This window comes from Rhea americana, unplaced genomic scaffold (genome assembly GCF_003343005.1).
Source record: "Rhea americana isolate MKP2758 unplaced genomic scaffold, rheAme1 scaffold_109, whole genome shotgun sequence".
Lineage (NCBI taxonomy): Eukaryota > Metazoa > Chordata > Aves > Rheiformes > Rheidae > Rhea > Rhea americana.
Window position 1 is genome coordinate 470,125 of NW_028185139.1, and position 24,041 is coordinate 494,165.

The 24,041-nt window shown below is 41.5% G+C and overlaps 2 protein-coding genes across 4 annotated transcripts in view; one reads left to right on the forward strand and one right to left on the reverse strand.

Annotated features, from left to right (window-relative positions):
- DHX57 (DExH-box helicase 57) overlaps positions 1-18,874 on the forward strand; it is a 20,221-nt gene extending 1,347 nt beyond the window's left edge. For both annotated transcript variants that reach the window (XM_085311384.1, XM_085311393.1), the window contains exons 3-24: positions 508-660; positions 923-1,093; positions 1,792-2,606; positions 4,080-4,279; positions 5,168-5,289; positions 5,541-5,736; positions 6,547-6,671; positions 7,850-7,983; positions 8,749-8,803; positions 9,875-10,077; positions 11,232-11,348; positions 11,696-11,792; positions 12,523-12,696; positions 12,966-13,166; positions 13,883-14,159; positions 15,314-15,409; positions 15,536-15,619; positions 15,753-15,890; positions 16,407-16,481; positions 16,816-16,950; positions 18,030-18,230; positions 18,335-18,874. In XM_085311384.1, the coding sequence (XP_085167510.1) occupies positions 508-660; positions 923-1,093; positions 1,792-2,606; positions 4,080-4,279; positions 5,168-5,289; positions 5,541-5,736; positions 6,547-6,671; positions 7,850-7,983; positions 8,749-8,803; positions 9,875-10,077; positions 11,232-11,348; positions 11,696-11,792; positions 12,523-12,696; positions 12,966-13,166; positions 13,883-14,159; positions 15,314-15,409; positions 15,536-15,619; positions 15,753-15,890; positions 16,407-16,481; positions 16,816-16,950; positions 18,030-18,230; positions 18,335-18,478 (3,913 nt within the window). In that variant the 3' untranslated portion in view covers positions 18,479-18,874. The remainder of the gene's footprint in view (positions 1-507; positions 661-922; positions 1,094-1,791; positions 2,607-4,079; positions 4,280-5,167; positions 5,290-5,540; positions 5,737-6,546; positions 6,672-7,849; positions 7,984-8,748; positions 8,804-9,874; positions 10,078-11,231; positions 11,349-11,695; positions 11,793-12,522; positions 12,697-12,965; positions 13,167-13,882; positions 14,160-15,313; positions 15,410-15,535; positions 15,620-15,752; positions 15,891-16,406; positions 16,482-16,815; positions 16,951-18,029; positions 18,231-18,334) is intronic.
- A 2,794-nt stretch (positions 18,875-21,668) lies between these two features.
- Positions 21,669-24,041, reverse strand: part of LOC146601124 (uncharacterized) — a 6,927-nt gene continuing 4,554 nt past the window's right edge. For both annotated transcript variants that reach the window (XM_085311375.1, XM_085311364.1), the window contains 2 exons: positions 23,516-23,551; positions 21,669-22,448 (listed from right to left, as the gene is read on the reverse strand). In XM_085311375.1, the coding sequence (XP_085167501.1) occupies positions 22,424-22,448; positions 23,516-23,551 (61 nt within the window). In that variant the 3' untranslated portion in view covers positions 21,669-22,423. The remainder of the gene's footprint in view (positions 22,449-23,515; positions 23,552-24,041) is intronic.

The window sequence follows — 24,041 nt, forward strand, 5'->3', positions numbered from 1 at the left end:
TTTTTTTTTTTTTTTTAAGATTTGAACCTCTCTGTTAATTTTCTTCCTGAACTAAAAAGTAACTTCAGAACATATTTGATCAGAAGACACTAATAAACACAGGATAGTCATTTTTGTGTCTTACAAAGCAGAAGTTGGACCACAGAAAATAAGCAGTTTTGAATAAATTTGTTAATTTGAATGTCCTGTAGCYAGTCAGGCCCAGAAATACTTGGTTRTACTGTAGTCTGACCATACTTTTACCAAGTAAAGTATTTTGTAACTGAATTTGAGCTTGACTTGGGAAAAAAAGCATATGTGCCTGTACACAAGACATGCAAGCATCCTGATCATGTAAATATGAACCAAACTAAATGTTCTTTAGATGAAAGAAGAGTCTTACTTTGGTTTTCKTTTTTTGAAATACAGARCTGGTTTCTAAAGCTCAGCTTTGCATATCCAGTCAACATTATGTCAGCCAGGCAAATGAAAGTCATTGTTTTGTTTTATTTTTATTTTAATTTGTAGATCGACTGCCCCTACCAGAAGAGGAGGGCAAACRAGACAGAGAACTGAAGCCAGAATGCCTCTGCAGACCATTCACATGACATCAGAGAACCAGAGAAGAGTGAAAGAACTTCTTCGAGAGCTTCAAGGGCAGGAGCTGGCACCTGAGTCGGAGTTAGTTTAAATAGAGGCACTACTTCCAGCTCTTTTAGATGAGCATAYTGTTAGAAATAAAACTAGTATTCTTTTTACCCTTAGCTTTTAATTTGATCTCAAATCCTCTGTTTTTTGAGTCTGCTTTTGTTTCCTKTACAGAATTAACTCAGGGAAAGAGACAGTAGAATTCTCTGTTTACATGAATAGCACTTTTTGTTGGGTCTAATCACCAATATATTTCTGTTTTATTTTAAAATTTAATAACTTTTTTTTTAATCAGAGTAGCTGGTTCTGGTGAAGATGATGATGAACCTGATTACCTTGATGATGAGCCATGCTGGTCGACAGATCAAGAAGTTTCTGACWTAACGCCAAGGTCTTCTGCTGAACCAGCTGAACGCAACATTGTGGAAAGTGAGGTGTCTCCGTTTGCTGTGCATAAACTGTCCAGGTGATACTTTTCACAGTGCATTGTTTGTATACAGAAGAGGTAAATCGCTTTAGGTTCGATGCTGTGAGCCCTTGGTGCCTGGAATTCCTCCTGACTCCAGGGAAGTTGTGTATGTAGAACTACTGGGATTGTATCCCCTATGAGTTTAATCTCAACTAGATGAATTTAAAATAATGGTTTTATGAAAAAAAGTCGTTCTAGCTGTTTTCAGTGAAGATTTCAATTCTTTCTCCAAGAAAATGAAACAGATATTATGAAAGCTCAGGCAGCATTGCTCGGTGATTTATGTTTCTTGCAGGTAGATACAATTTCGAAAATGTGAAAGCTTTCTTCATCTTATTTTCTCAAATACGAGTATTGATTAACTTTTTTTTTTGTTAGAGGGCACTTTCTTTGTGAGAGGACTCAGCTTTTTTTGAAGAGTTGAGTTTATGGGTGCAACTGGAAAATCTAATTCTGTAGCTCTTAGGCGTTACATTCAGTGGTGTGAAACAGATGCCATGTAACCTCATTTGTCGTCTTCTAAACAACAGACTGGCGCTTATAGAAAGCAAAATTTGCTGCTGCCATACTCATTTAAAATAGCATAAACATTGGGGTTCTTGTGATAGACAGAATCTCATGATATATATGATTATTTTGCTTCCTACAAGTCTGTGTCTCTCACGTGTTGTCATGTTTGCTCTGTTTTGTTGCAGGTATGGTTTCGACAAGGAGCACTGTAGGACAGTGCTGAGATCCTGCAACGGTAATATTGGGGCATCACTGGAGTATTTGCTGTTGCAGTGCTTTGCAGAAAGATACGGAGAGAAGATGCAGGTTCCTGCAGCAGCTGCTCAGGCCAGTCGAGAAGAATGTTTAGAACAGAGACAAGAAGAGGCTTTTGTCCTCCGGTCAATCTACGGAGAAAAATTTGTAGAAAGAATTCAAAACCGAGTTTGGACTTTTGGTTTGGAACTGGAATACCTGACAGACAGACTCAGCAAATCTAAACGAAAGGGTAGCTCTACTAGAGACGCAACAAAGCATACTACACAAGAAATATGTAAATTCTATCTCCAAGGAGGCTGCAGGTTTGGTTCAAAATGCAAATTCAGACATGAAATTCCTCCAGATCACCCCCTAAGACTAGCCAAGAGCTGTGTAGATGATGCACATCTCAGACCTAACAGTGATGACTCTCCCATGTATGAACTTGAAATAAGATTTCCCGAAGAAAACAAATATCCACTCCAGGCACCTCTTGTGGCATTTTATTCCACTAATGAAAATCTACCTCTTGCTTGTCGTTTACACATTGCTGAATTCCTCTTTGGAAAAGCCTTGATAGCTGCCGAGTCTAGCGAACCAGTGGTGTATGCGTTAGTGACTTGCTTAGAAGATGAATCTGAAATAAGCGAGTTGCTTAAAAATACTCACCACAAGTATAGTGTTCCTCCTCTGTCCCTGCTGGCAAGGCCTTCAGTAAGACTGCACACAGACGGTTCATCTGGTTCAAATCAGATGTCGGAAGGTACACCAAATTTCCCTCTAGCACTTCTGGGCAGAGAGCAGTCAAGACATTAAAAAAACAGAGAAGGCAGAGAGCACAGTTCAGGCATCTGTTCCAAATCTGTTTCCATCAGTTATGGTCATGCAGCGAGCCAGATCATTAGTCTGTGCCTCAGGAAGTCGCTTCCTTAATAGAGGTACAGCAGAGAGGTTTTCCGTTTGCAAGAACTGAGTTAAAGGAGTGCAGTGTTAATGAGTTTTGGTTTATGGAGTGAACGAGGCCTGTTTCCACACAATTGCTAGAAATTGAGAGAGTGGATGCGAGTTCGCCAAAATACTACAGACCTGCTTTTGGAAGGGATTGGGGAGGATTCTCTGCAAGCTTTGGTACTTCTACTATTTGCCAATCTGAAACATCTAGAAACTTAAAAAAAATTACTAGCCTCTACCCTAAATTAGTTTTGTAAACGTGGAGTAAATGTTTCAAGGAGGCCTAGAATGTTTCCCTGTCTGCCATCATCTCTTTTTCACATGTGCTGCAACTAGGTTGATTTCACAAGGGGAGAGTTTGGACCCCTTGTCATTTATGGCAAAGTGTCAGCAACTGCATGGCATAGATGACCTCCTAGCTCTCAATTCCAAAGCTGTCTTATTGAAGGCCAGCTATATTAAAGAGAGTTTGCAAGAATAACTGCATCACGTTTTGGAGCACCTGAAGGGTGACAATCTAGTTATTTTCTTTATAGTTCATTATAGTAAAACAATGGATATCTTTTTAAACATTCCACAGAAAGATAGCTTTGTTCCAGAAGTTGAAATTGAGTAGAGGTTTCAAATAATCTTTTGTTATAAAATATCTTCTTGTTTTGATAAATACAGTCTCAAAACTTTTGAGGGCTGACTTGTGTGAGCAAATCCCACTTAAACTGATAGGAAATAGGCACCGAAGTACCTGGTCCACTTTCAGCTTTGGTTTAAAAGTATTTCACAGTGGCCTAAAAATGTTATGATGTAGTTTTACTTCATTTAAGCTGGCACAGCCATCAGTCTTGCGCTGCATTCAAGTGGTAATGTGGTAGTTTGGTCAGGGAAGTTAAGGCAGATAAAAAGCCTTCAGAAAGGGGAAGGGTTTTCCTGTTTAATGTTTTGTTTTGTCTCTGTTTCTGTCTTCTGTAACCAAACCAGTTACTTAGTCTGGTTCACCAAATGGCCACCCAAACCATGGTACTGCAGAGCATAGAGCAGGTGCAGGGGTAGGAATGAGTGGGTTGGAGTTGGAGAAGTGGTGGCTTGATTGACATGGTCAGGAGAGGTCTCCTGGTAGTACTGAGCAAAACACAATTCAAAACCAGTCCTGCACATCCCCAGCTCTAATCGAACAAGAATCTCTATTGAGAATGCTGCTGGACCATGTGCCTCTTCAGTTTTTCTACAGTGCTGAAACCAGTCCTCCTCTTTGGTGATACAAATAACTAACTGCATTCTCTGTCTTAAGTCTCTATAGTGTCAGAGGCTCAGGAGGAAGAGGAGGAGGTAGCAGAGGAGGAGGAGGAGGAAGATGAGCCTGAACAAGTTGTTGTGGAGAAAGAGAGTTATGTAAACCTCAAAAAAAAGCTTTCCAAAAAGTATGATACGCAGGCAAAGTCACTGTATAATGAAAATGTTAAAATCTGCAAGCAATTTCGGCTGAAAAAGGTATGATATACAGAAAAGAGTATCTGATTTCATGTTTGCTTTAGAAAAAAAATATATTTAAACAACAGACTGGCTGTCAAAACAGCTCTGTTCCACTCCAGTGATGTTCTTACTACCAAGCTGCTTGTCTTCCAGTAGTTCAGCAAACAATGCTTCTAACATCTGCCAACTGTTACACATTTCCTCTTGGTGAAGAATGAAATAGGCAGTGCAAGATGCTGTTTTGGAAGACTATAGGCTAATTCAAATTTTTTTAAATTAGTTTGTTGCAAGCAAAATGCATCTTGTTCTAGATGCAGAAGCCCCTAGCTCATGGGACAGGTGACTCCACTGTTTTTGAGCAACCTGCAGAGAACATTGGTCTTGCAAAGCTGAGTTTTGTTGCTGTTGGAGAGTTAGAAGAGCAAAATTAACTGCAATTTTTATCTGAGAGCTTTCATCTGAGTGTCACATTAGATATTTTAGCAGGAGATTGCTCAGACTACTTTTTGCTAAGATATATCAGATATGTCTAAGAATAACAGCTGTAGTTCTGGAGCAAGATGAATCAGGGATGTATTAGGCATCTTAAAGAGATCTTGCAACTCTTGGATGAGTTCAGACTAAAAATAAATGCCAGGTTTTACCAGAATAATTGAATACAGAAACAACTTGCTAGGGGAATGTGACAAGTCATTGAAATTCACTTGAAGTTCAGTTGGCTTTCTAGAAAATACCCTTTTTGCTGTACTTTAGATAAGTTTGATGCAAGAAAACCGTTCTATAGCTTATTTTATGCAGGAAGTCAGGCCTGAGGCCAAAAGGACCATTTGCAACATCTAGAATTGATGAACTTAAGGCAGGACTAACCACAGATACCAATTTTTCTTAATTATTTTTGTTTATCAGTCTTCTAGGCACTTCCAGTCCATGTTGCAAGAAAGACAGAAGCTCCCTGCATGGCAGGAAAGAGAAACCATTCTTGATATGCTGAATAGCCACCAAGTTCTTGTTGTGAGCGGCATGACAGGGTAAGAGTGATTTGCCATGTAGAATTTATGTATCAAGATATACACAAAAGAATGTGCAACATAACAGTGTCTTGAAAAGATTAGAATCATGGTCTGTTTATGACCAGTGGCAACAATCCTGGATGAAGTTTGTGTGCAGTGTGGCAATAATGAAACAAGGAAATTTCAAGTGGGATCAGGTCATCTTAATTTACATGGATAGAAGTTTTGGGGTTTTTTTGTTTTTATTGATCCCTGTTTTTGTCATGTAGATGTGGGAAAACCACTCAAATTCCTCAGTTTATTTTGGATGCTTCATTGCAAGGTTCTCCAAACAAAGTTGCAAACATCATTTGTACTCAGCCTCGCAGGATCTCTGCCATTTCTGTGGCTGAACGTGTAGCCAAAGAAAGAACAGAAAGGATCGGGGTCACTGTTGGATATCAGATTCGACTAGAAAGTGTAAAGGTGTGTGTGGTTTCCTTGTTGGGTTTCATTTAGTTCTATTAAAATGTGTTTAGTGCTTGTCCAGCACACGCAATCTCTGTCTTGTATCAATCATATAATGAGATCAGCAAGTCCATATTCTCCCTCTATTTTATCTCATCCCAACTTGCACAGTCCACTTTACAGCATGAGAGCACAATACTGTACTGTGCTGTGCTGCTATTTCACTCTGCTGAGACAGTGGTGAAGGGTCTGAGAGTATTAGTAACAACTTCTGTCTTCTGGAAGGTTGCGCAAGTCGTTTCCATACCTCTCCAGACAGAGACAGCTTCAGTCAGCCGGAAGCAGAAGTTGAATTTAAACTGCTGTCCTGGAAGTTTTGTCTGCATTCCAGCTAATTGCTTTTTCCAAGGAATGTGTTTAAAAAAGAGATTCACTGAATCATTCCAGAGGCAGAGAACTGAGTTAACACACAGTCACTTCCATAGCAAAAACAACTTAGTTCAGATTTTTTGTTTACTCCTTACAATGATGCCCTTTGATAAGGAACAGATGCTCTGAGTTTTAATCAAGACTAGTATGAAAAAAGAAATCTTCAGCATTGTCTCCAGCAAGAATTGTTTGTTCCCTTTCTGTCAAACCTAGCACTCAGATACTCAGCTGGAACTGAATGTTTTATAGCAACACATACTCTCTTTGTACTATGTTATATTGCGCAAAGTCCAACTGAATACTTTGTGCTTTTGTCTTGTTAATTTTATGTATCAAAACATATCATATGGTGATATGATTGTATTAATAACTGTATTATTAATACTTGAAACGTTCAAGTCCTCAGCTACCAGACTGTTGTACTGCACTACTGGTGTGCTGCTGAGAAGGCTGGAAGGAGATCTGACTTTGCAGGGAGTCACACACGTTATTGTGGATGAAGTTCATGAAAGAACAGAAGAAAGGTAAATAATCCATTATCTCATAAGCAAAATGAAGAGACGCAGTCAGCAGCACTGCAGATTCAGATTCAGATAACTGAAGTCAGACTTGGTGATCCTATGGCAGTAATCTGTATGTGAGAAGATGGAAGGAGTCAGGTTTTAGGTTCGTGTCTTTGGACAGTAGGGAGTTGTGTTGCAGCAGTTTGCAAAGAAAGCATTTCCTTCAAATATTCTGTGCTCATCTCATTGCAGTTGCATTGAAAAGAGATTTAAGGTGGGCTGTATGGGTTAAGAAGTAACTTTTTAACCACAATTATTATTCGTCCTTATTCCTCTCCTATTTCAGCTCTCACCAAATACCCTATTTCTTCACATATCCTTTGGGGAACTGTTTATCCTGACACAGATTTCAGTAGAGCACCTRTAAAGGACAAGTGCTCACTTTATTTTCCAGTCTAGATTTTACCAGTTCTACATATTCCTCACCCTATCCTGCTCCAGCCTCCTGCAGTTATACTCCACTTACCTGCTGATGCCAGGCAAACAACAATGTCTGTTGCTATCTCTGTAAAATGAGTAATACAAGAAGCCTTTTTCTTGGATGTTTTCCTTGTGGAGCACTGAAATGCAGTGGATTTTGAGGAGGCTTTATCTGTGACCTGTTATTCTACAGCTCAGATAATATTTTGGCCTTATAAAAGGACTTGTATCTCTTGAGGATTCTTCTTCCTCCTGGTCTAAAATTTTCTAGCCAATCTTCTAGGCATGACACAAAAACTATTAATATGTGGGGAAGATACAGTGAATTAGGAAGAGTGGGTAAGTTTGAATAACCCCTTCCAGTGGGGAAGTAGCAAAAAGAATTCATTTGTTGCTTTGAGTTAATTTGTTATCTACTGCTATTGTGTTGTCATTAGTTTTAGTTAGGTAGCTGGAGCTTTTTGTTGTTTAAATAAAGTTGCCAAGTAATCCTGACACCCTAGGAGGGGACAGCCAAAGTAAGTGGATTGCTGTCCATTAGTTTACTGCATTATTAGCCGCCAACCATTCTGCAAAGCTAGTGCTATTGATGTAAGTATGCTATTGTAGTATAGCAGTGCTATCGGGAAAAGCACAAAAGTGGACAGGATGGGGAGAAAGAAGAGGCTCTGAAAGTTAACATTGAAGAAATTCAAATGTCTTTTGCTTGTTTTCTTCAGTGACTTCTTGCTGCTGGTTTTGAAGGATATAATGTTTCAGAGACCAGACCTGCGCATTATACTAATGAGTGCCACCTTGAATGCAGAGCTTTTTTCTCAGTACTTTCACTCCTGTCCAATTATTAACATACCAGGTGAAAAAAAAAAGTCATTTTCATTATCTGTCACATTCATTGTTTTAGAGATTTGGATTCAGTTTTACTGCTTGTGACATTTTTCTCTATTCCTGTGTAAGTTACAGTGGTGAAAGAGGAAGAGATCTCTCTAACACAAGCTACAAATAAGAGCTAATTTGCAAAGGGGCAAGAGGAGGATTTATACAAGAGCTCTGATTCCAAGGACTTAGAAAGAAAGACTAATGAGCTTCACTGGAAAGGAGATGTGGGAATGGAGCCTTTTTGGTATCTCCCTTTACCAGCAGAATTTTCTTCCCCAAAAGCTGAAATGGCAAGAAACATATGACATAATTCTCTGAGCTAGTTTCGCCACAACCGAAAACTCTCCTCTATCCTAGTGAACAAGGAGCAGTGAGAGGATCTAGTTGAATGTGTACATATTTAGCCAAATGTACCTTTTAAATTGCTCCATCATTGCATGGAGCATCACAGAAGCACTTAGTCTGATGGATGTGATCGCAAAAGCGTATCAGCCCTTCTCTTACAGGGCAAGTGCACATTGCCAAACCATGCTAGGAAAACATCCAGTGCTTTTCTAGACAGAGGTTGTGTGGAAGACTGCAGTATATATCCATCTCAGAGTTCCAGTTCCCTTTCAGATCGCAGAGGTGGGTTAGGATTAAGGTTGTGAAACCAGGGAATGAAATAATAACGCCTCTTGTTTTATACCTCTTCCTGCATGTTGTGGGCATGTCAATTTATTATTCCCATGTTCCTCTTTAGGCCGAACGTTTCCTGTGGATCAGTTTTTTCTGGAAGATGTGATTGCAATGACAAGGTATGAAAGTGCCAAGCATGCTCAGATGTATTTGGTGTTTGAAGTTGCACAGCTGACTTTGAGAATGTGCTAGTTCTGTATGTGAATTTAAAAGTGAAATCCTCTCAAATCCCGTTTCCCTCCACCACCTGCAGTCTTGGGGGTCTGTTAAAACGCTGAATCTAAAGCATACTTCTCATACTGCAGTGGAGTCTAGGGCCTCAGTCCTAAACAAGCCTTTCTGCGTTAGATCCTGCATAATTAGTCAAGAAGAGGTGACCTTTGCCTTGAAGAGTTTGGTGTTTGTGCTTTGACGAACTTTTCTCCCCAACACTTGTTTCGGTGATGCTTGGGTATTGGGAAGCAAAAGAAATGTGAAGATAGATTTCAGCGCAGAAGGTGAAAAATGCAGGATACCAAACAAATGCTTTTACCTCCCAGCAGAAAGTGGGACAAAGATCCCTGTTGTCAGTTAAGTTACTGGAGAGTCAGAGCAGCTCAGGTATTTCAGATAGTAATCTGGTCAGCCACTATAAATTACTTGTAGACGGTTGTTCTCAGTTGTCCATTGAACAGCTAGGATCAAGTTGGTCTTAGTCTTTCCCACTACGGCTTTTAAAAGACTAGCATCCCAGAAAGGCAGGACATCTCTCCCTCCACCAGCCAGCCAGCAGATCTGGCTGTGAATTTCAGCACTAGTGACCTTTTAGTGAAAGAGAGAGAGACTTTGACTGTGGGTGATGAGACTTCCTTGAGCATCAGTCTATTCCAGAAGTACCTTACCCCAAAGTTAGAGCTGCCCCTGGGGTGAAGAACCTGCTTTGTCATGGCTTTCCCCCAATAAAACTGAATTAATTTCAGAAGTACTGCTTTGGCTGTCCTTGGGGTGGAGGGTAGAACAGCAACATGAAGTGAAATAAGACTAACGTAAAATTCCCAGTCTCTTTACTGTCTGTGATTTTGCAAACCCCTTGATATAAGTCTGAGAAGAACTTAGTATAAATACTTTTGATATGCTATCTTCATAGCTCATTTTTAGGAGGAGACCATTAGGCTTCTTTCCACACCACTGAATGCTCTCCTGCCCTTCAGATATGTTCTAGAGGATAGCAGTCCCTACAGGCGCAAGACAAAGCAAGAGAACAAACTGAATGGAAGACACAAAAGAACTGCATTTGAAGAAGTAGAGGAGGACTTGAGACGTGCTGGCATCCTGGGAGAGACTGACACAGCTATCAGGGATTCAGACCCAGACCAAAAATTAACTCTAAAACAGCTCCTGGCACGATATAAAGGTGAGCACTCTCTTAAATGTAGTAAACTGGCATATTATTATCAGCAAGCCAGCATGATGTGCTAGCATATAATAGCGTACATTTAATGCATGTACGTCATTYAGAGTTTTGTGGTTGTGAAGCTAAGCAGGTCAGTACTTTCTAGATGAGATCAGAAACCTCCTGCCAACTTAAAAAAAGGGGGGGGGGAGGGGCTGAAAAGAAAGAGAAGAAACTCATCATTCTCTTAAATTGGAACAAACATCTTGTATGCGGACAGTTTTTAGCATCTGAAGAGGGACAATTCCCAGCTTTTATCTATTTCCATCCTGTTTCAGATGCCTTGTTGACTTCTACATTCTTCTCTGTACTTGTTCTTGCTTGGGGCAGCTTTACATAAAGCACAGTGTCCATCTGCCCACATCAGGGAGGTTACTTCAGCATCAGAAGGCTTTCATAAGAAATTTAGTCATTCTGTGAAAAGCTTAATAAGGCAGGCAGAGCTTTCTGTTAACTACCGACTCTGTCAACATTGAAGCCCTCCCTGTGCTTAGCCTGGACGAGTTCCTTCCTGCACCCCCTCATGGTAAACTCCCCAGTGACAATGAGCAAGAGACTTTGCTTAAAAGCCTCAGATGTAGGCTAGAAGGTGAACATCTCAGGTTCTGAAGGTGACTTTTGAGAGTGGTAACACCACTGCATGATCAGCCCTGTCTTTTCATTGTGATTCTTTCATAGTAGTGCTGAAGTAGCCAAAGGAGAATGTATTTCCTAGAAGGGTGAGATCTGTGTCTATTCTTGATACGGTGTAAGAAACATTGGAAGGGAGAAAAAAGCTTGAGAAGGGAGTCCTGGAGGTATCTGTCAACGGCCACGTGAAGGCTTTCAGCTCCTCCTACTGCTAGTGTGTGTGTATGCCATTCTGCTGGGAGACAAACCCTGGTGTAGGTTCTGTACTGGCTAGGTGTGAGTTGTCGTGAGGCACGACAAAGGAAGGGAAGAGCTGGAGTGGGAGAAAGAATGGAACAGGGAAAAAGGCGCATTGGGTTACTTACGGGACTGTTTGGATCAAGGTGTGGCTGAGCAGCCAAACAGTGGCTCAGTATACCCAGAGCATGCTTTTTTTTACAGGAGATGGACTTACTGTGTGTTTGATTGATTTATTTTGTCCTCAGGAGTTAACAAGGCAGTGTTGAAAACAATGTCTGTCATGGACTTGGACAAAGTTAATCTGGAATTAATTGAAGCCTTGCTGGAGTGGATAGTTACCGGCAGACATTCATACCCCCCAGGTAACTTCGCTATCTTTGAAAGATGAACAAAAGTAGATTCATGAAGGCTGTGGGCTTGAGCAGACAGCACCAAGCTAAAGTTTTGAATGCTGTGTCCATAGTTACTGACTATTACTAAAGAAAGGGGTTCTATCTGAGTGACAAAGCCTCTGGTTTGCATGGGATGGGGAAGATGAGAGAATAGTCCGCTTCTCTGGAAAGTCTTTGATGAGGGACTGTTACAGCCTGAGTGCTTTTTGTTAAAAAATTGCAAAATAGAACTGCAGTTTTGACAAGGGCCTTCTGCATATTAATAAAATATTTTCTGTCTTTTCAACTCAGTGATTTTTTTTTATCTGTTGATCTAGGTGCTGTGTTGATATTTTTGCCTGGTCTAGCAGAAATCAAGATGCTTTATGAGCAGCTCCAGTCTAACGCTCTTTTCAATAATAGGCATAGCAAGAGGTAAGGCAGAAAAGCTCCAAAACTGTCAGTCTTTACCCATAAATTAAAAGTTGCTTTCTGCACATTACCTACTTTTATTTAGGGATAAATTAAGGTTATTGAATGTGTGAGACAGCATGTGATAGAAAGATCCTGACTCCATTCAGGGTAATTCTTGTTCTCTTGCTACCTTATCGGATTGCTGTGTATTTTTTTTCTCAGCCCAGGAAGGTGAAAAGTGTCAAATTTTGTGACCAATTTAGTTGTCGTTCTCACAAACGCTAATGTTCTCCGCTCAGTGCCCTGCATAATTCAGTGGACTGTAGAAAACTTGATCTCAGCCCTTGTTCCGTTTCAGAAGCTCTGCAGAGACGTGTGTGGCGGCTGTTGTTGTAGCTTTTGCATTCTGCCCCAAGATTATTACATGGAGATGTAAATGGATCTCCTTGCCTAAACACTGCTTACACAGATGCCCTTGGCAAGGTTGCCTGGGGTGATTCTTTCTAGTTTGTCATTATAAGTGCGATTCTCCAGACTCTTCAACAGAGACAGGATTCTATGCTCATTTTGATTCTGAGACATGTCCCTTCTGTAAACTTCTCCACCTTCCCCTAGAACATGCCTTACACCTAACAGGGCAGAGGTTGGTTAATTTTACATTCCTTTGAATGTCTGTATGCATGCAGACAGACTGTTACCAGGAGGAAAAAGGCTCACGATGCTCAGCACACTGTCTTATTTTTCCCTCCAGGTGTGTTGTTTATCCACTTCATTCTTCACTGTCCAGTGAAGAACAGCAGTCTGTGTTCCTCAAGCCTCCTGTAGGAGTCATCAAAATCATCATCTCTACAAACATTGCAGAAACATCTGTTACCATTGATGATGTGGTCTATGTGATTGATTCTGGGAAAATGAAAGAAAAAAGGTACTGATACTATTTGGGGCTTTTTAATCTTGGAAGCCACTCTGTCTTGAGCTGCAAACTTCTGTTTTCCAAAGAGCTGGGAAAAAGGTGGAGGAGCTGGACAGGCAGAAAGCTACTGTGAAGTGAGAGAAGCCAATCCGGACCAGTTCCCAAATCTCGTGGCAGGGTGGGAGTTGTGTCCATACAGAAGGTGGCAGCATCTGTCTGCTTGAGCTGCAGTGTGTTCACTTTGCACTTGTGAACATAAGCTTTTTCTTGCTCTCCTGTAGATATGACCCAAGCAAAGGAATGGAAAGTCTGGAAGACACGTTTGTATCCAGGGCCAATGCTTTACAAAGGAAAGGGCGAGCAGGCCGTGTAGCCTCAGGAGTCTGCTTTCATCTTTTCAGTAGCCATCACTATAACCATCAGCTTATAAATCAGCAGTTACCAGAAATACAAAGAGTGCCCCTGGAGCAGCTTTGTCTGAGGTGAGCTGTCATTCCTGTGTTGCCTTAAAGAGTCCTTTCTCCACTGCACGGAGTAATCTGCTCTGCTCTTACCAAGGCTTTGGCTTTCCTCAGGAGTTTTCTGACCTCATGAAACCAACAAACTTCCTCTGGAGTTTTAAGGTTCTGTTGACTGATCGCTTTGATCTTGCTATTAACTTGCCACTGTGTCCAGAGCCTCTTCTAAAGGCACACGTCTCCAGTTCCCTCTGGCCTCCTTCCTGTTACTTAGTTCTCAATTGGCACTAAGAAATACACTTGAGTATTTTGATTCTGCTTTTTAGCCTAGATTGTTTATGTGTTTTACACTGTAAACTCTCCCTTGGTATTTGTGTGCAGTGTAGTGCAGTAAAGCCACAAACTGGATCAAGCACCATCTATCATGTCAATACTAAATAAAAAAAAACTTCTATTTCTGTCTCACTCTGTGCACCCCTTCATACAAAAAGGRGGGAGAAAGATCAACACAATTTATTATGGTAAAGACATCGGTAAAAACACAGTGTGTTGAATGGAAATCTGTTTTTACCGAYTTTGTGAAGTTGGATGGGGTGAAAACTCCTTCCAATTCAAATTATGCCTTATAGGCCCTCTTCTAGAGAGCATGTTTTTAGGAACCTATTTCCTGGCTTTTTTAAAAAAAAGCTTACTTTTTTGACCAATGTATTGAACTCTTTTTTTTTTTTCCTCCCCTTAAGAATTAAGATTCTGGAGATGTTTTCCACACAGAGTCTTCACTCTGTCTTATCACGATTAATTGAGCCCCCGAGAACTGAATCTTTGCGGGCATCAAAGCTGCGACTACAAGACTTGGGAGCGTTAACTTCTGATGAAAAGCTCACCCCCTTGGGATACCACTTGGCTTCTCTGCCTGTTGATGTCAGGATTGGCAAGCTAATGTTGTTTGGCACCATATTCCGCTGCCTGGATCCTGCACTAACTATAGCAGCCAGTCTGGCCTTTAAGTCACCTTTTGTAAGTATTCTGAACTGTAGCTCAGTATTGCACTTTGAAAGTGGGGTGTTTCCATTCAGTTGTAGCTGTTGTAGTTTGCAGCATACTACACTTGAGTATTTTGATTCTCCTTTTTAGCCTAGATTGTTTATGTGTTAATGCAGCCCTTGGGGAAGAAAGTCCAGTTATAAGCAGGTGCCCAAAAACGTGTCAACACTGACAACAGTGTTATATTATGAGTAAAAAGTAGAGATAATGGGCATATTTTTAGGTCTGACTTAGTTAAGAAGCACAGCCAGTACATTTTGTCCAAGTTTGGTGTAAAAATTGCAAATCAATGTCTTCTGTTCTTTTATCCATTATTTGATGCTGTTCCACACACAGTTAGGAATAGACTGTGATAATTATGAAGATGACATGTCTGAGCTGTGAATGCACAGTTCAATTTTGATCTCAGTTTGTGTGTTCACTTTCACTTTGGCTTTTTGAATCAGCTGCAGTACTTACTGATGCTCCTACTTTTGTGCAACTTCTATGACAATGTACAGATTTGTATGAAAAATTAGACTTTCTTGCCAGTGAAGTTTTGATTGCTATAGTTTGTTTATATTGGAGATAGTTGTGAAAGAGATGAAAGTAGATTGTTCTGGTTATTAAATTGCATTTTTCCCCCATATACTTGTTGGGTGTTGTCTTCAGCCAACTCTGTGTGATGATATAGAATAGCTTGATTTATGTCCAGCTTCTTGAACGTCCTGAGTTGCTGTCATCTTCTCTCTCAGGCCCAAGTGGATTTTAGACTTACCCTGCTCTTCCATATTAGGTGCYTTTTCATTTGAGCTCCATTAGCTTGTTAAGTCTTCTTACTGGTATTTTTCACAGATCTTGGACTTTGGCAGCTGTGGAGAGGTGTACCCTAAAGGAGATACTTTCTGTGAGCTGGTCACTCACAGATTTACTTTTGGATCTCTTGCTGTTAGGAGATAGGGCAATGGGCTTAGGTGCTCTGCTGTTGACTGGGTATTTCTGAATGCCTTCCTACTCGTTACCCATGGCAAGAGTTTGCAGACTGACCTGTGAGCTGCTGACTATATACCAGAGGTTGTGTGCAGATCTCGGGATGAGTTGCCTGAGATGGGAGGAAAAAGAACCTTAATCTCTTGCTGCCTGTCTAGGTGTCACCGTGGGATAAAAGAGAAGAAGCAAACAAAAAGAAGTTGGAGTTTGCAGTAGGAAACAGTGACTATCTGGCTCTTCTTCAGGCCTATAAGGTGAGCTAAAAATCAGGAGCCTCTGTCAGAGGTTTGTGATGTGCTGAAATCCAAGCTGTTATACTTTATGAAAGTTTTTTTGTTTGATTGTTTGTTTGCTTGTTTTCTTTCCTCCTCTTTAATTAGGGATGGCGTTTAAGTACCAAAGAGGGCTCCCAGGCAAGCTACCACTATTGCAGGGAGAACTTTTTATCAGGAAGAGTTCTTCAAGTAAGTCTGTTTGTGGCCTTGCACAGAGACAGGTTGAAATACCAAGGCAGAGTCCTCGTACCTAAAATGAGCAACCCAGTAAGACTCTTTTCCTTTGGTGTGGCACCTTTGGCAGCTCTTTGTCTGTTTGTAGGAAATTGCCAGTCTGAAAAGGCAATTCACAGAACTGCTTTCTGATATTGGGTTTGTGAAGGAAGGATTAAGAGCACGGGACATTGAGAAGAAGTGTTGCCAAGGAGGAGATGGTGTGTTGGAATCCACAGGAGAAGAGGTAATTTGCTACATTTTGGTGCTCTGAACAGATGCTGCAGTTTTTAACTTGGCCGGAGTGCTGGCTGTTTTCTCTAGCCTGGGGGCTTCCAGCCACAGCCCACCCTTGTTGTCTCACATTAGCACCTCCTGCCTGTTTTGTTCTTCTGCCCTGTATATGGTAATGCAGGTTGAGAGACTTGAGGCTGGGGCTTTTGTGCCCTGGGTTCTACACAGCAGGATGTGCAGTTTCTACTTTACGCATTCACTGTAGCTGTGAACTCATGACCAGTGCTGAATCTTGGCATTAGTGCAAACCTTATTTTGGGAACAGAGCTGCATTACAGAGCAATGAAATATTTCAGCATTGGCTGAAAATCCTCAGAAAACAGTACYTGCTGAGCCAGCCAGAAAGCAGGGGGCACACAGCAATGCAGCTAAAACAGGAAACTGTATTCAGCAGTTAAATCATTTCAGAAACAAGACTTTGCTTTTTGATTGACCTGTAGAATACCTAATATATGCATTAATTTCGCAGGCAAATTCAAATGCAGAGAACATCAAGCTGATTTCAGCTATGTTGTGTGCTGCGCTGTATCCCAATGTTGTCCAGGTAAAAGAATGCTTTTTCATTTTTCCCTTCTTTTGCGTAGCACGTCCACACTACCAGCTTTGCATCTCGTCTAATTGTGGCAGATTTTTTTTTCCAGTATGATCCTGAGGCCAGGTGATCTTCTTTGAGTTGACAAAGCTTTGTGCTTATAGTGCTAGGGCTGTGCAGCTGAACTCCAGTTTGCTTTGTTTGATACTGCTGTTGTTCCTACAGATTTGCTTTTTGTGCCATACAGATGCCAGCAGTAAATAAAATAAAAACTTAACTAAAAAAGAAAGGTGAATTCAATTCTGTAGTGTAATGGATTTATAACTGTATTTATCTTATCATATAGGTGAAAACACCAGAGGGCAAGTACCAGAAGACTAGTACAGGAGCAGTCAAAATGCAACCAAAAGCAGAAGAGCTGAAGTTTGTTACCAAAAATGATGGTTATGTTCACATTCACCCTTCCTCTGTGAATTATCAGGTCAGATCCTTTTTTTCTGCAAAGCACACTGTTTTTTATAATAGGAATCACCTTTGCCTAAGTAGTTGAGATTACAATGAGGATCCCTATTGATGTTAAAAATAAGTAAGTAAATAAAGCAACCCCTTGATTGAACAGTCCTGCTGTCAGGATTGTAGATAATGGTCTGTGTGTGTCAGAGGTAAGTGTGTCCTCTCAGACACAGAGTTAAACTCCAGCTTACGGAGCAGAATTAGTATAGGCAGTAGCCTCCCAGTTGGTGTTTTCTTACAGCTGCATCTACAATGTTACACACACAAATATTGCAGTTAAAATCCTCCCCAACCTTTCCCTCACGCTGACTGAGATTGCATGCATGGAAGTAGCCTTTATGTACCCCCTTCATGTAGGTGTAGCAGATGTCTTGACCCCCACAAAACTTTGATCTGTTCAGCTGAAATATTATTTACTGGTAATTAATACATGGTTATTTATAGCTTTGTTTCTTCATGTAGCCTCAATGTAGTTAATTTCCTTTTTASCCTGACAGCTATTTTTTAGATGATAGATCTTCTCTTTCTACCCTGATACATGGTAACACATACCTAATGAAGTCTGTCTCCTTATGCATTACTTTTCCAGGATGTCATTACTTGCTTAAAAAGAAGCAGTCTCACATAATTAAAACTCTAGGGTTATAAAGGCTTTGATCTGTTCACCACTGTTACTCTAAAAGAGCATAACAAACCACCAGCACAGGGCAGATTTCTTTAGCATGAAATGGAGAACTGGGGGCTGGGAGGCAACTTTGTTAAATTAGCTGATTTCTCACTTGTTCACTGTGAAGGGGGAGGAGCAAGGGGTAACTGCCAGAGATGACTTTGCTGGCGGCTCCTGCAGGGTGAAGGGAGCCTGTTAGTCAGGCAGGCACGTGTCAGGAATAGAAATGCTCCCTCAGAGGAGGGGGCCGGGGGCGAGTGCAGGCAAGCAGGCCCGTATGTGCCTGAGCAAGTAGATTGGCTTTGCTCCTTGATGGCGGTGGCCGTGCAGCGAGGGTGCCGGGCACGTGTTCTTCATACTAACCGCAGCTGCCGTTCCAGACTAGGCACTTCGACAGTCCCTACCTGGTGTATCACGAGAAGATCAAGACCAGTCGCGTGTTCATCCGAGACTGCAGCATGGTGTCGGTGTACCCGCTGGTCCTGCTCGGAGGTGGGCAGGTTCACATGCAGCTGCAGAAGGGGGAATTTGTCATTTCCCTTGACGATGGATGGATACGGTTTGTGGCTGCCTCGCATCAGGTAATGAAGAGTGATAATCCTAAGAGTGGTTCAGATCCAAGCGTACGTTTGGAGCGCCGGAGATGAGCCTTACGCTCTGGTCTCTGTCTTACTGTGTGCGTTAGGTGGCTGAGCTGGTGAAGGAGCTACGCTGTGAACTCGACCAGCTGCTGCAGGATAAAATCAAGAATCCCAGCATGGACTTATGCATGTGCCCCCGTGGATCTCGGATCATTGGCATGATTGTAAAGCTTGTGACCACGCAGTAATGTGGGAACACCTTTCTGTGAAGGTGCTGTGGGCTACTGCCCAAGAACAGACCAAGTAACATCAGTCTCTGCAAAAGTCAAAACGTGGCACTGATCTYTGGAAGACCAAGTTGGGAACTGTACTATTCACTTTTTTTTTCCTTCTTCTTCTTAACCTTTGAGTATTTGCAGAGAGCTTACTGGTTGAAAAGACGGTATCTTACAGTACAAACTGGGAAACAGGAAAATGGAAAATCTCACCGGAGGAATAGAAACCTCCAAGCAAGAAAATGAAGTGTTTGTTGATGAAGTTATATGCTGACAATATGTTTTCTGATTACAAAAAAAATACCTGTAGCATGTTATTGGTAAACTGTTCCCAGATTGGTATAAACTTGCTCCTGCTTTTTTGGCCCAGCCTTCACAGAGATGGTCTTGTGTTTGCTGAGCAGGAATTGACTTGCCTAAGGATCCAAAACTCTTAAAAAGGTGGGAGCCTTTTTGTTCATGTCAAGGGGTTCTGGATTGGATTTACAGAACCTCCTCTAACAGGGAGCGACTATGACAGTTTGGTTCAGTTAGCTGGCGTAATTTGTTGGATCAGTGCAGACTGCTGCCTGAGAGGGTGGCTGCTTCCTCTGAAAGATCTGCTTTTCAGGCCTCCCGAACTGTGCAAAGAGCAAAACAGCTGAGCTGGACTGCTGTAGCCTAGTAAAAATGGCTCCTCGGGTGGACAGTTACTGCTTATTGCTAAACTCTTCTGGTGGGAGGTAGTCTTCCTGCCATCCCACACAGCTGAAAGGAAGTCAAAGTTTTTAAACTTTTGAAGATGTTCTTTTTAAAGCCAAACTCCTGCTCTGGGGAGCAGACAGATAGAGACGCGTGTGGCAAATGCTGCAGTAATGATGAGATTAATACCTCTTTCCTTCTACATTGCATAATTATAGCTGATCTGCTTGGAATAAAAGCAATTGCTTCAGCAATTGCAAATAATAATAAGTGCCTTAAGTAAGTGAAATAACTTTTGACCACTGTCATCTGAAATAGTGAAATTGCGGTAAGCAGCAGTGTCTATACCACAACCCTGCCTAAGCGCAGAGGGAGGCAGATCTCTTTGGGACTAGTTTGCTTTTTGAAGAACATGCTCAAGTGTTTATAGAAACCATTTCACAGGGACACTCCCCGCATAAGGAACAGAAAGGGAAACGAGTACTGAGCCTGAAGTGGTGGCACGCTAGGACGTTCTCTGCAGGTATGTTGAACCACAGAAGGCTAAACTTCCCTGGTGTCTGTTTAAAATTGCAGGAAGAACAGGTTAGCAGTAGCCCTGTATTCCTGAACTGCATATTTGCAGTAAATGTTTTGTAGTGGAGGCTGACTCCTGGTTTTCTGGGGGCTAGTGAAGAGCTGCGAGGCCTAGTAATACTGTGCGACCAGCAGCCACTTCAGTAGGGATAAGCAAACGCTCGGGCTTTGCTTTCAGGTAGGCTGTGCAGACAAACAGGAGCAGGTTCCACTGTTTGCTGCCAAGTTTCATGTGCCTTCAACACTGCCGGCCTGTCGCCTGAGAGGCCTCCAGCATGGGGGAGCGCTGGGCCTTGGCTCGAGCAGGCCCCGCACAACGCRTGCTAAATGCTCAGCTGTAATTTTTTTTCTTCTGTTTGAGCGACCCTGAAGAAGGGAAGGTGAGGGCAAGGACAGATTATGTAACAGGTTATAATTAGAAGCATCTAAGGAGCTGGAGGAAGGACTTGTTCCAGCACCTTGCTCTGGTGGCACCATATGTGAAGTTTGAGAAGGGAAATGAAGTCCATTCATGGACTGAGCAGATGACAACCGCCACAGAGCCATGTACAGGGCCCTCTGCTATAGAGGGGGCCACCCCTGTCCCATCCACATGTCATGGAGTGCTTGTTACTGCCAAACCAACCTTCAGCAGGGCTTGATGTGTTTCATCCTGGGTGCTACAGGGAAGTAGTGACTGCTACTACTCCTGTATTAAGTTACGATCTCAGTTTGTGCTCTTTTACGATTCACACAGACCTAAGGTATGGACAGATGAAACGCGTAAGTTATGTTTATCCCTGAGGTATGTTTTTACACAGGTAACTATGCAAACCCTTAAATCACTGCCAGTCCATGGGTAGGGCAGCAACATCCAGCTTCCCTGCCACTTCTTGCTACCCTTAGAGTAAAGGCTTAGAACTGGGGGAAAAAAAGGAGGSGGGGGGTGGGGGGRGAGTGCCAGGTAATCCTGAATGACTGGCAAGTACCTATGCTGAACTGTGAAAGGTTTAACGATGCAGGTCCAAGTGTTGGCAGTGCACAGGAAGCCTACCTTTGTCAAGTCATGTCTGAGCACTAATTATTATTCTTGTAATAGCTGGACTACTTTTGAAATAATAATGAGCAAAAAGTCCACCTGAAAACTATTGGCTGAACCCCTAGACACAGCCCCGCTCATTATGCTTTCTTCTATTTTGAGCACTCTTAATTAAATCAGTATTTCAGAGGCATCATTTGCCAGTTTCTTACAAGCCTACAGATTAGTGTCAAGCTAAGAAAATTATTCCAGTGGTATGGACAGCACGATGTAAGCTGCAGCTACACAGCCCAGAACCTACTAAAAAAGGCACTTTTAATAAATAAATAAATAGACCAAAGTTTCTGGCTCTCTGCTCTCTTCCCTAAACTGATAAGTTCTCATGAACAGCTTCTGCCGCTTTCTGTGCACTTGCAGATCAAGCTAACATTTTATTCGTTCATCAAACTTGTACTGAATCCTTCAGTAGCCTGTTCATGGTAAGAAAGACAGACTGTACAGGCTTTTATCTGTAAAGAAGTCCAGCTACTCAGAGTAACTGCTCAGGACTGCAAAAAGTCACTTAGTTACAGTCTAAGGAGAAAACCTGACTAAGAGGTAAGTCAGGGTAAGTGTAATGTGAGAGGCTCTTTGGTTTCCCAAACTGTACTGTTGTTTAAAGGTGACCTGCAAGTTGTGCTTGTGACTTAGCCCTGCTTTTGGAGAAAGTGGGGCTCTTCTTGCATAGTGAAGGGTAAACTGTATTATCCTTTTTATCAAAGCTGCCAAGCTATCATTATCATAAAAGGAAAGCAGGACTTTAACTATTTGGACAGTCAGGACAGAAAACAGAAGTTCTAGAAGTATTCACTTCAACAGTTTCATTCCAGAAGTATTCCAAACACTCAGTTGAGGCTCACCAGTCTTTTAATCAATGGGGAAGTAAGAGCAGAGTTCACACATACCTAACTTCTTGCCATTTGCAATTGTTAATACCTTCCAAAGACAGTTTTAGAAGTCAAAGCATCAACTGTACAGGCACCAAAAAGAAAAAAAATAAAAAGGCACAGGGCATTTTAGCTTCACTGAGCTGTGAGGAAGTACAAATAAAAATACAAGGTACAGATCACTAACATTCAAGAACAAATGATAAGAATGACAGCTGGTATTGGTTATGCTGCACCGTAATCAGGGGTATGGAGGAACAAATGCAAGTCCTACAGTGGGGACAGCTGCAGGGTACCTATGAGCAGCTGCTGTGCTATGCTCCAATTTGCAAGCATCTGTTATATTTGGATTCCTGCTTCTCAACTTAATGGCATATGACCTGCTTTAGTTACTAAAGTATTAACAGAAAGAGTAGGGTTATCACAAAATAGTTCTTCGTTAGAAATACACAGTTTATTTCAATGCGCCAATAAAAAAGCCCAACATTTTCAGATCACAGAACGTTAACACAACAGTTTTGCATTAGTCTACTAATAAGACTTTTGAAAGATCCAGAGTCATGCCAATTGTTAGTTGATAGAAATAGCCTTCTAGGACTAAGCCCTTACATTTATAAAGACACCACAAAATCCCTTATAATAATGTAAACAAAATAAATTTTCTTTTTAAACTTTAACTTTTTAATTTGAATCCATTCTCTCAGGACATGCACTCCTTCAAGGGCTTCCTGATGGTGAATGACTGAAAGGGAAAGAAGAGAGTAAGAAAAAGCAACTTCCACAGCAAAGATCAGCTAGCCCAAGTTTCCTTAACCCAGCCGAGGTGGTTCCTCCTTTTTGAGCAACCACTGCACAGAAGTGGTGCCAACACTGTGCCTGGTGTGAAAGCTAACCCATGCACCACCCTCTTCCCCACCCCCATAATGCCTCTTTCCACACTTGCACATGATTTTCTTTTGAAGTTCAAGAATACTGAAAAAAAGTGTTACATCTTACAGCATACAAGCAGCAACTGCTCTAAATGTGAAAAGTCCATTCAGAAGAAGAGTCATCTAGTAGGACAGCCAGCATGCTCAAAAGACCAACTTTGGAGTCTGCTCTGCAGCTGTTCAGAGGGTGGCTTACACTGCCAAGATGCTGAAGGTAAGCTATAACCTAAACATTTTCAGTTTGGAACTAGGCCATGATTAATCATCTTCTTCATGTCAAACTACATGAATTCCAGCATCTACCTCTCTAGTTACGTAGAGAAAGTTACTTTTTACTTTAGGCTGCATAACAGGGCTTGGCAGCTGTGCAACTGAGTAAGAGCCAGTTGTAAGAATTACACCAGCAGGAATTTAGTTCTGCCACATGATTCACATTTTGCTTCATCCTTCATCACTCCCTTTCCAGTTGTACTCAGAGCCATTTCCTTTCCTCCATTACCCTCCAGATGTCTCCTCCAGACTGTCAAATTCCTTTGAGGAACTTCTGGAATGTAGATTCTCATTTGCCCTCATTCTCTACTGTCCTCCGAGAGGTTCGTTACAGCAGGTTACCTTACAGGACTCTTGTAGCACAAGAGTGAGTGGACACAGGAATGCCACACTAGAGCCCTTTTCTAGGAACAGACTTAGTCATGAAGTGCTGACTCCCAGCACTCAAACATCCATGAGAATTCATCTTTTCATAACTTACACTAAAATTAGAACAAGGAAAATACTTCTGGCTTTCATCCTTAAAAAAGTTAGTTTCAGTAGCAACCACTGCAGCTGCTAATGCTAATGTAGCCAAACAGCATGATCTAGTTTTAAAAGCTACTCCTACCTTCTCTTTGGAGATGGTGATCTGGACTTTGAGCGACTGAAAATAAGAAATAAAGTTCCAGTCAATGTAACATTTTAAGTAACAACTTGTATATACATGTATATAATATGCATAAAAATACAACAATTCTGTGCAGTCACCACTCTTGACCCTTTAGCAACATCATTCATGTTYTGAAAAACATTAAAAGTATCATCCTTAATGCTGCTGAAAGCAAGTATTCCCAATTTAATGAGACTCACTTTAAGCAAGGAGCTGCAGTTGAAAAAGAATACTGCTGAAAACTGGAGCCCTCAGGAGAGGGCAATGCACAGCTTCAAAGCAGCTAAAAAGTGGTAACAGCAATCCTCCAAAGCAGGAGCAGTGTATGATATGAGGAAAAGAGTCAGAAAGATTAGGAACTATAGTGAAGAGCATGGGTAGGGAAGAGATGTGTCCAAAATCCTGCAAGAATACTTGTGGTCAGTCATGGGTGAACCAAAACATAATAGATATCCAGGAACAGTCCACCATGCCACAAAAAAAA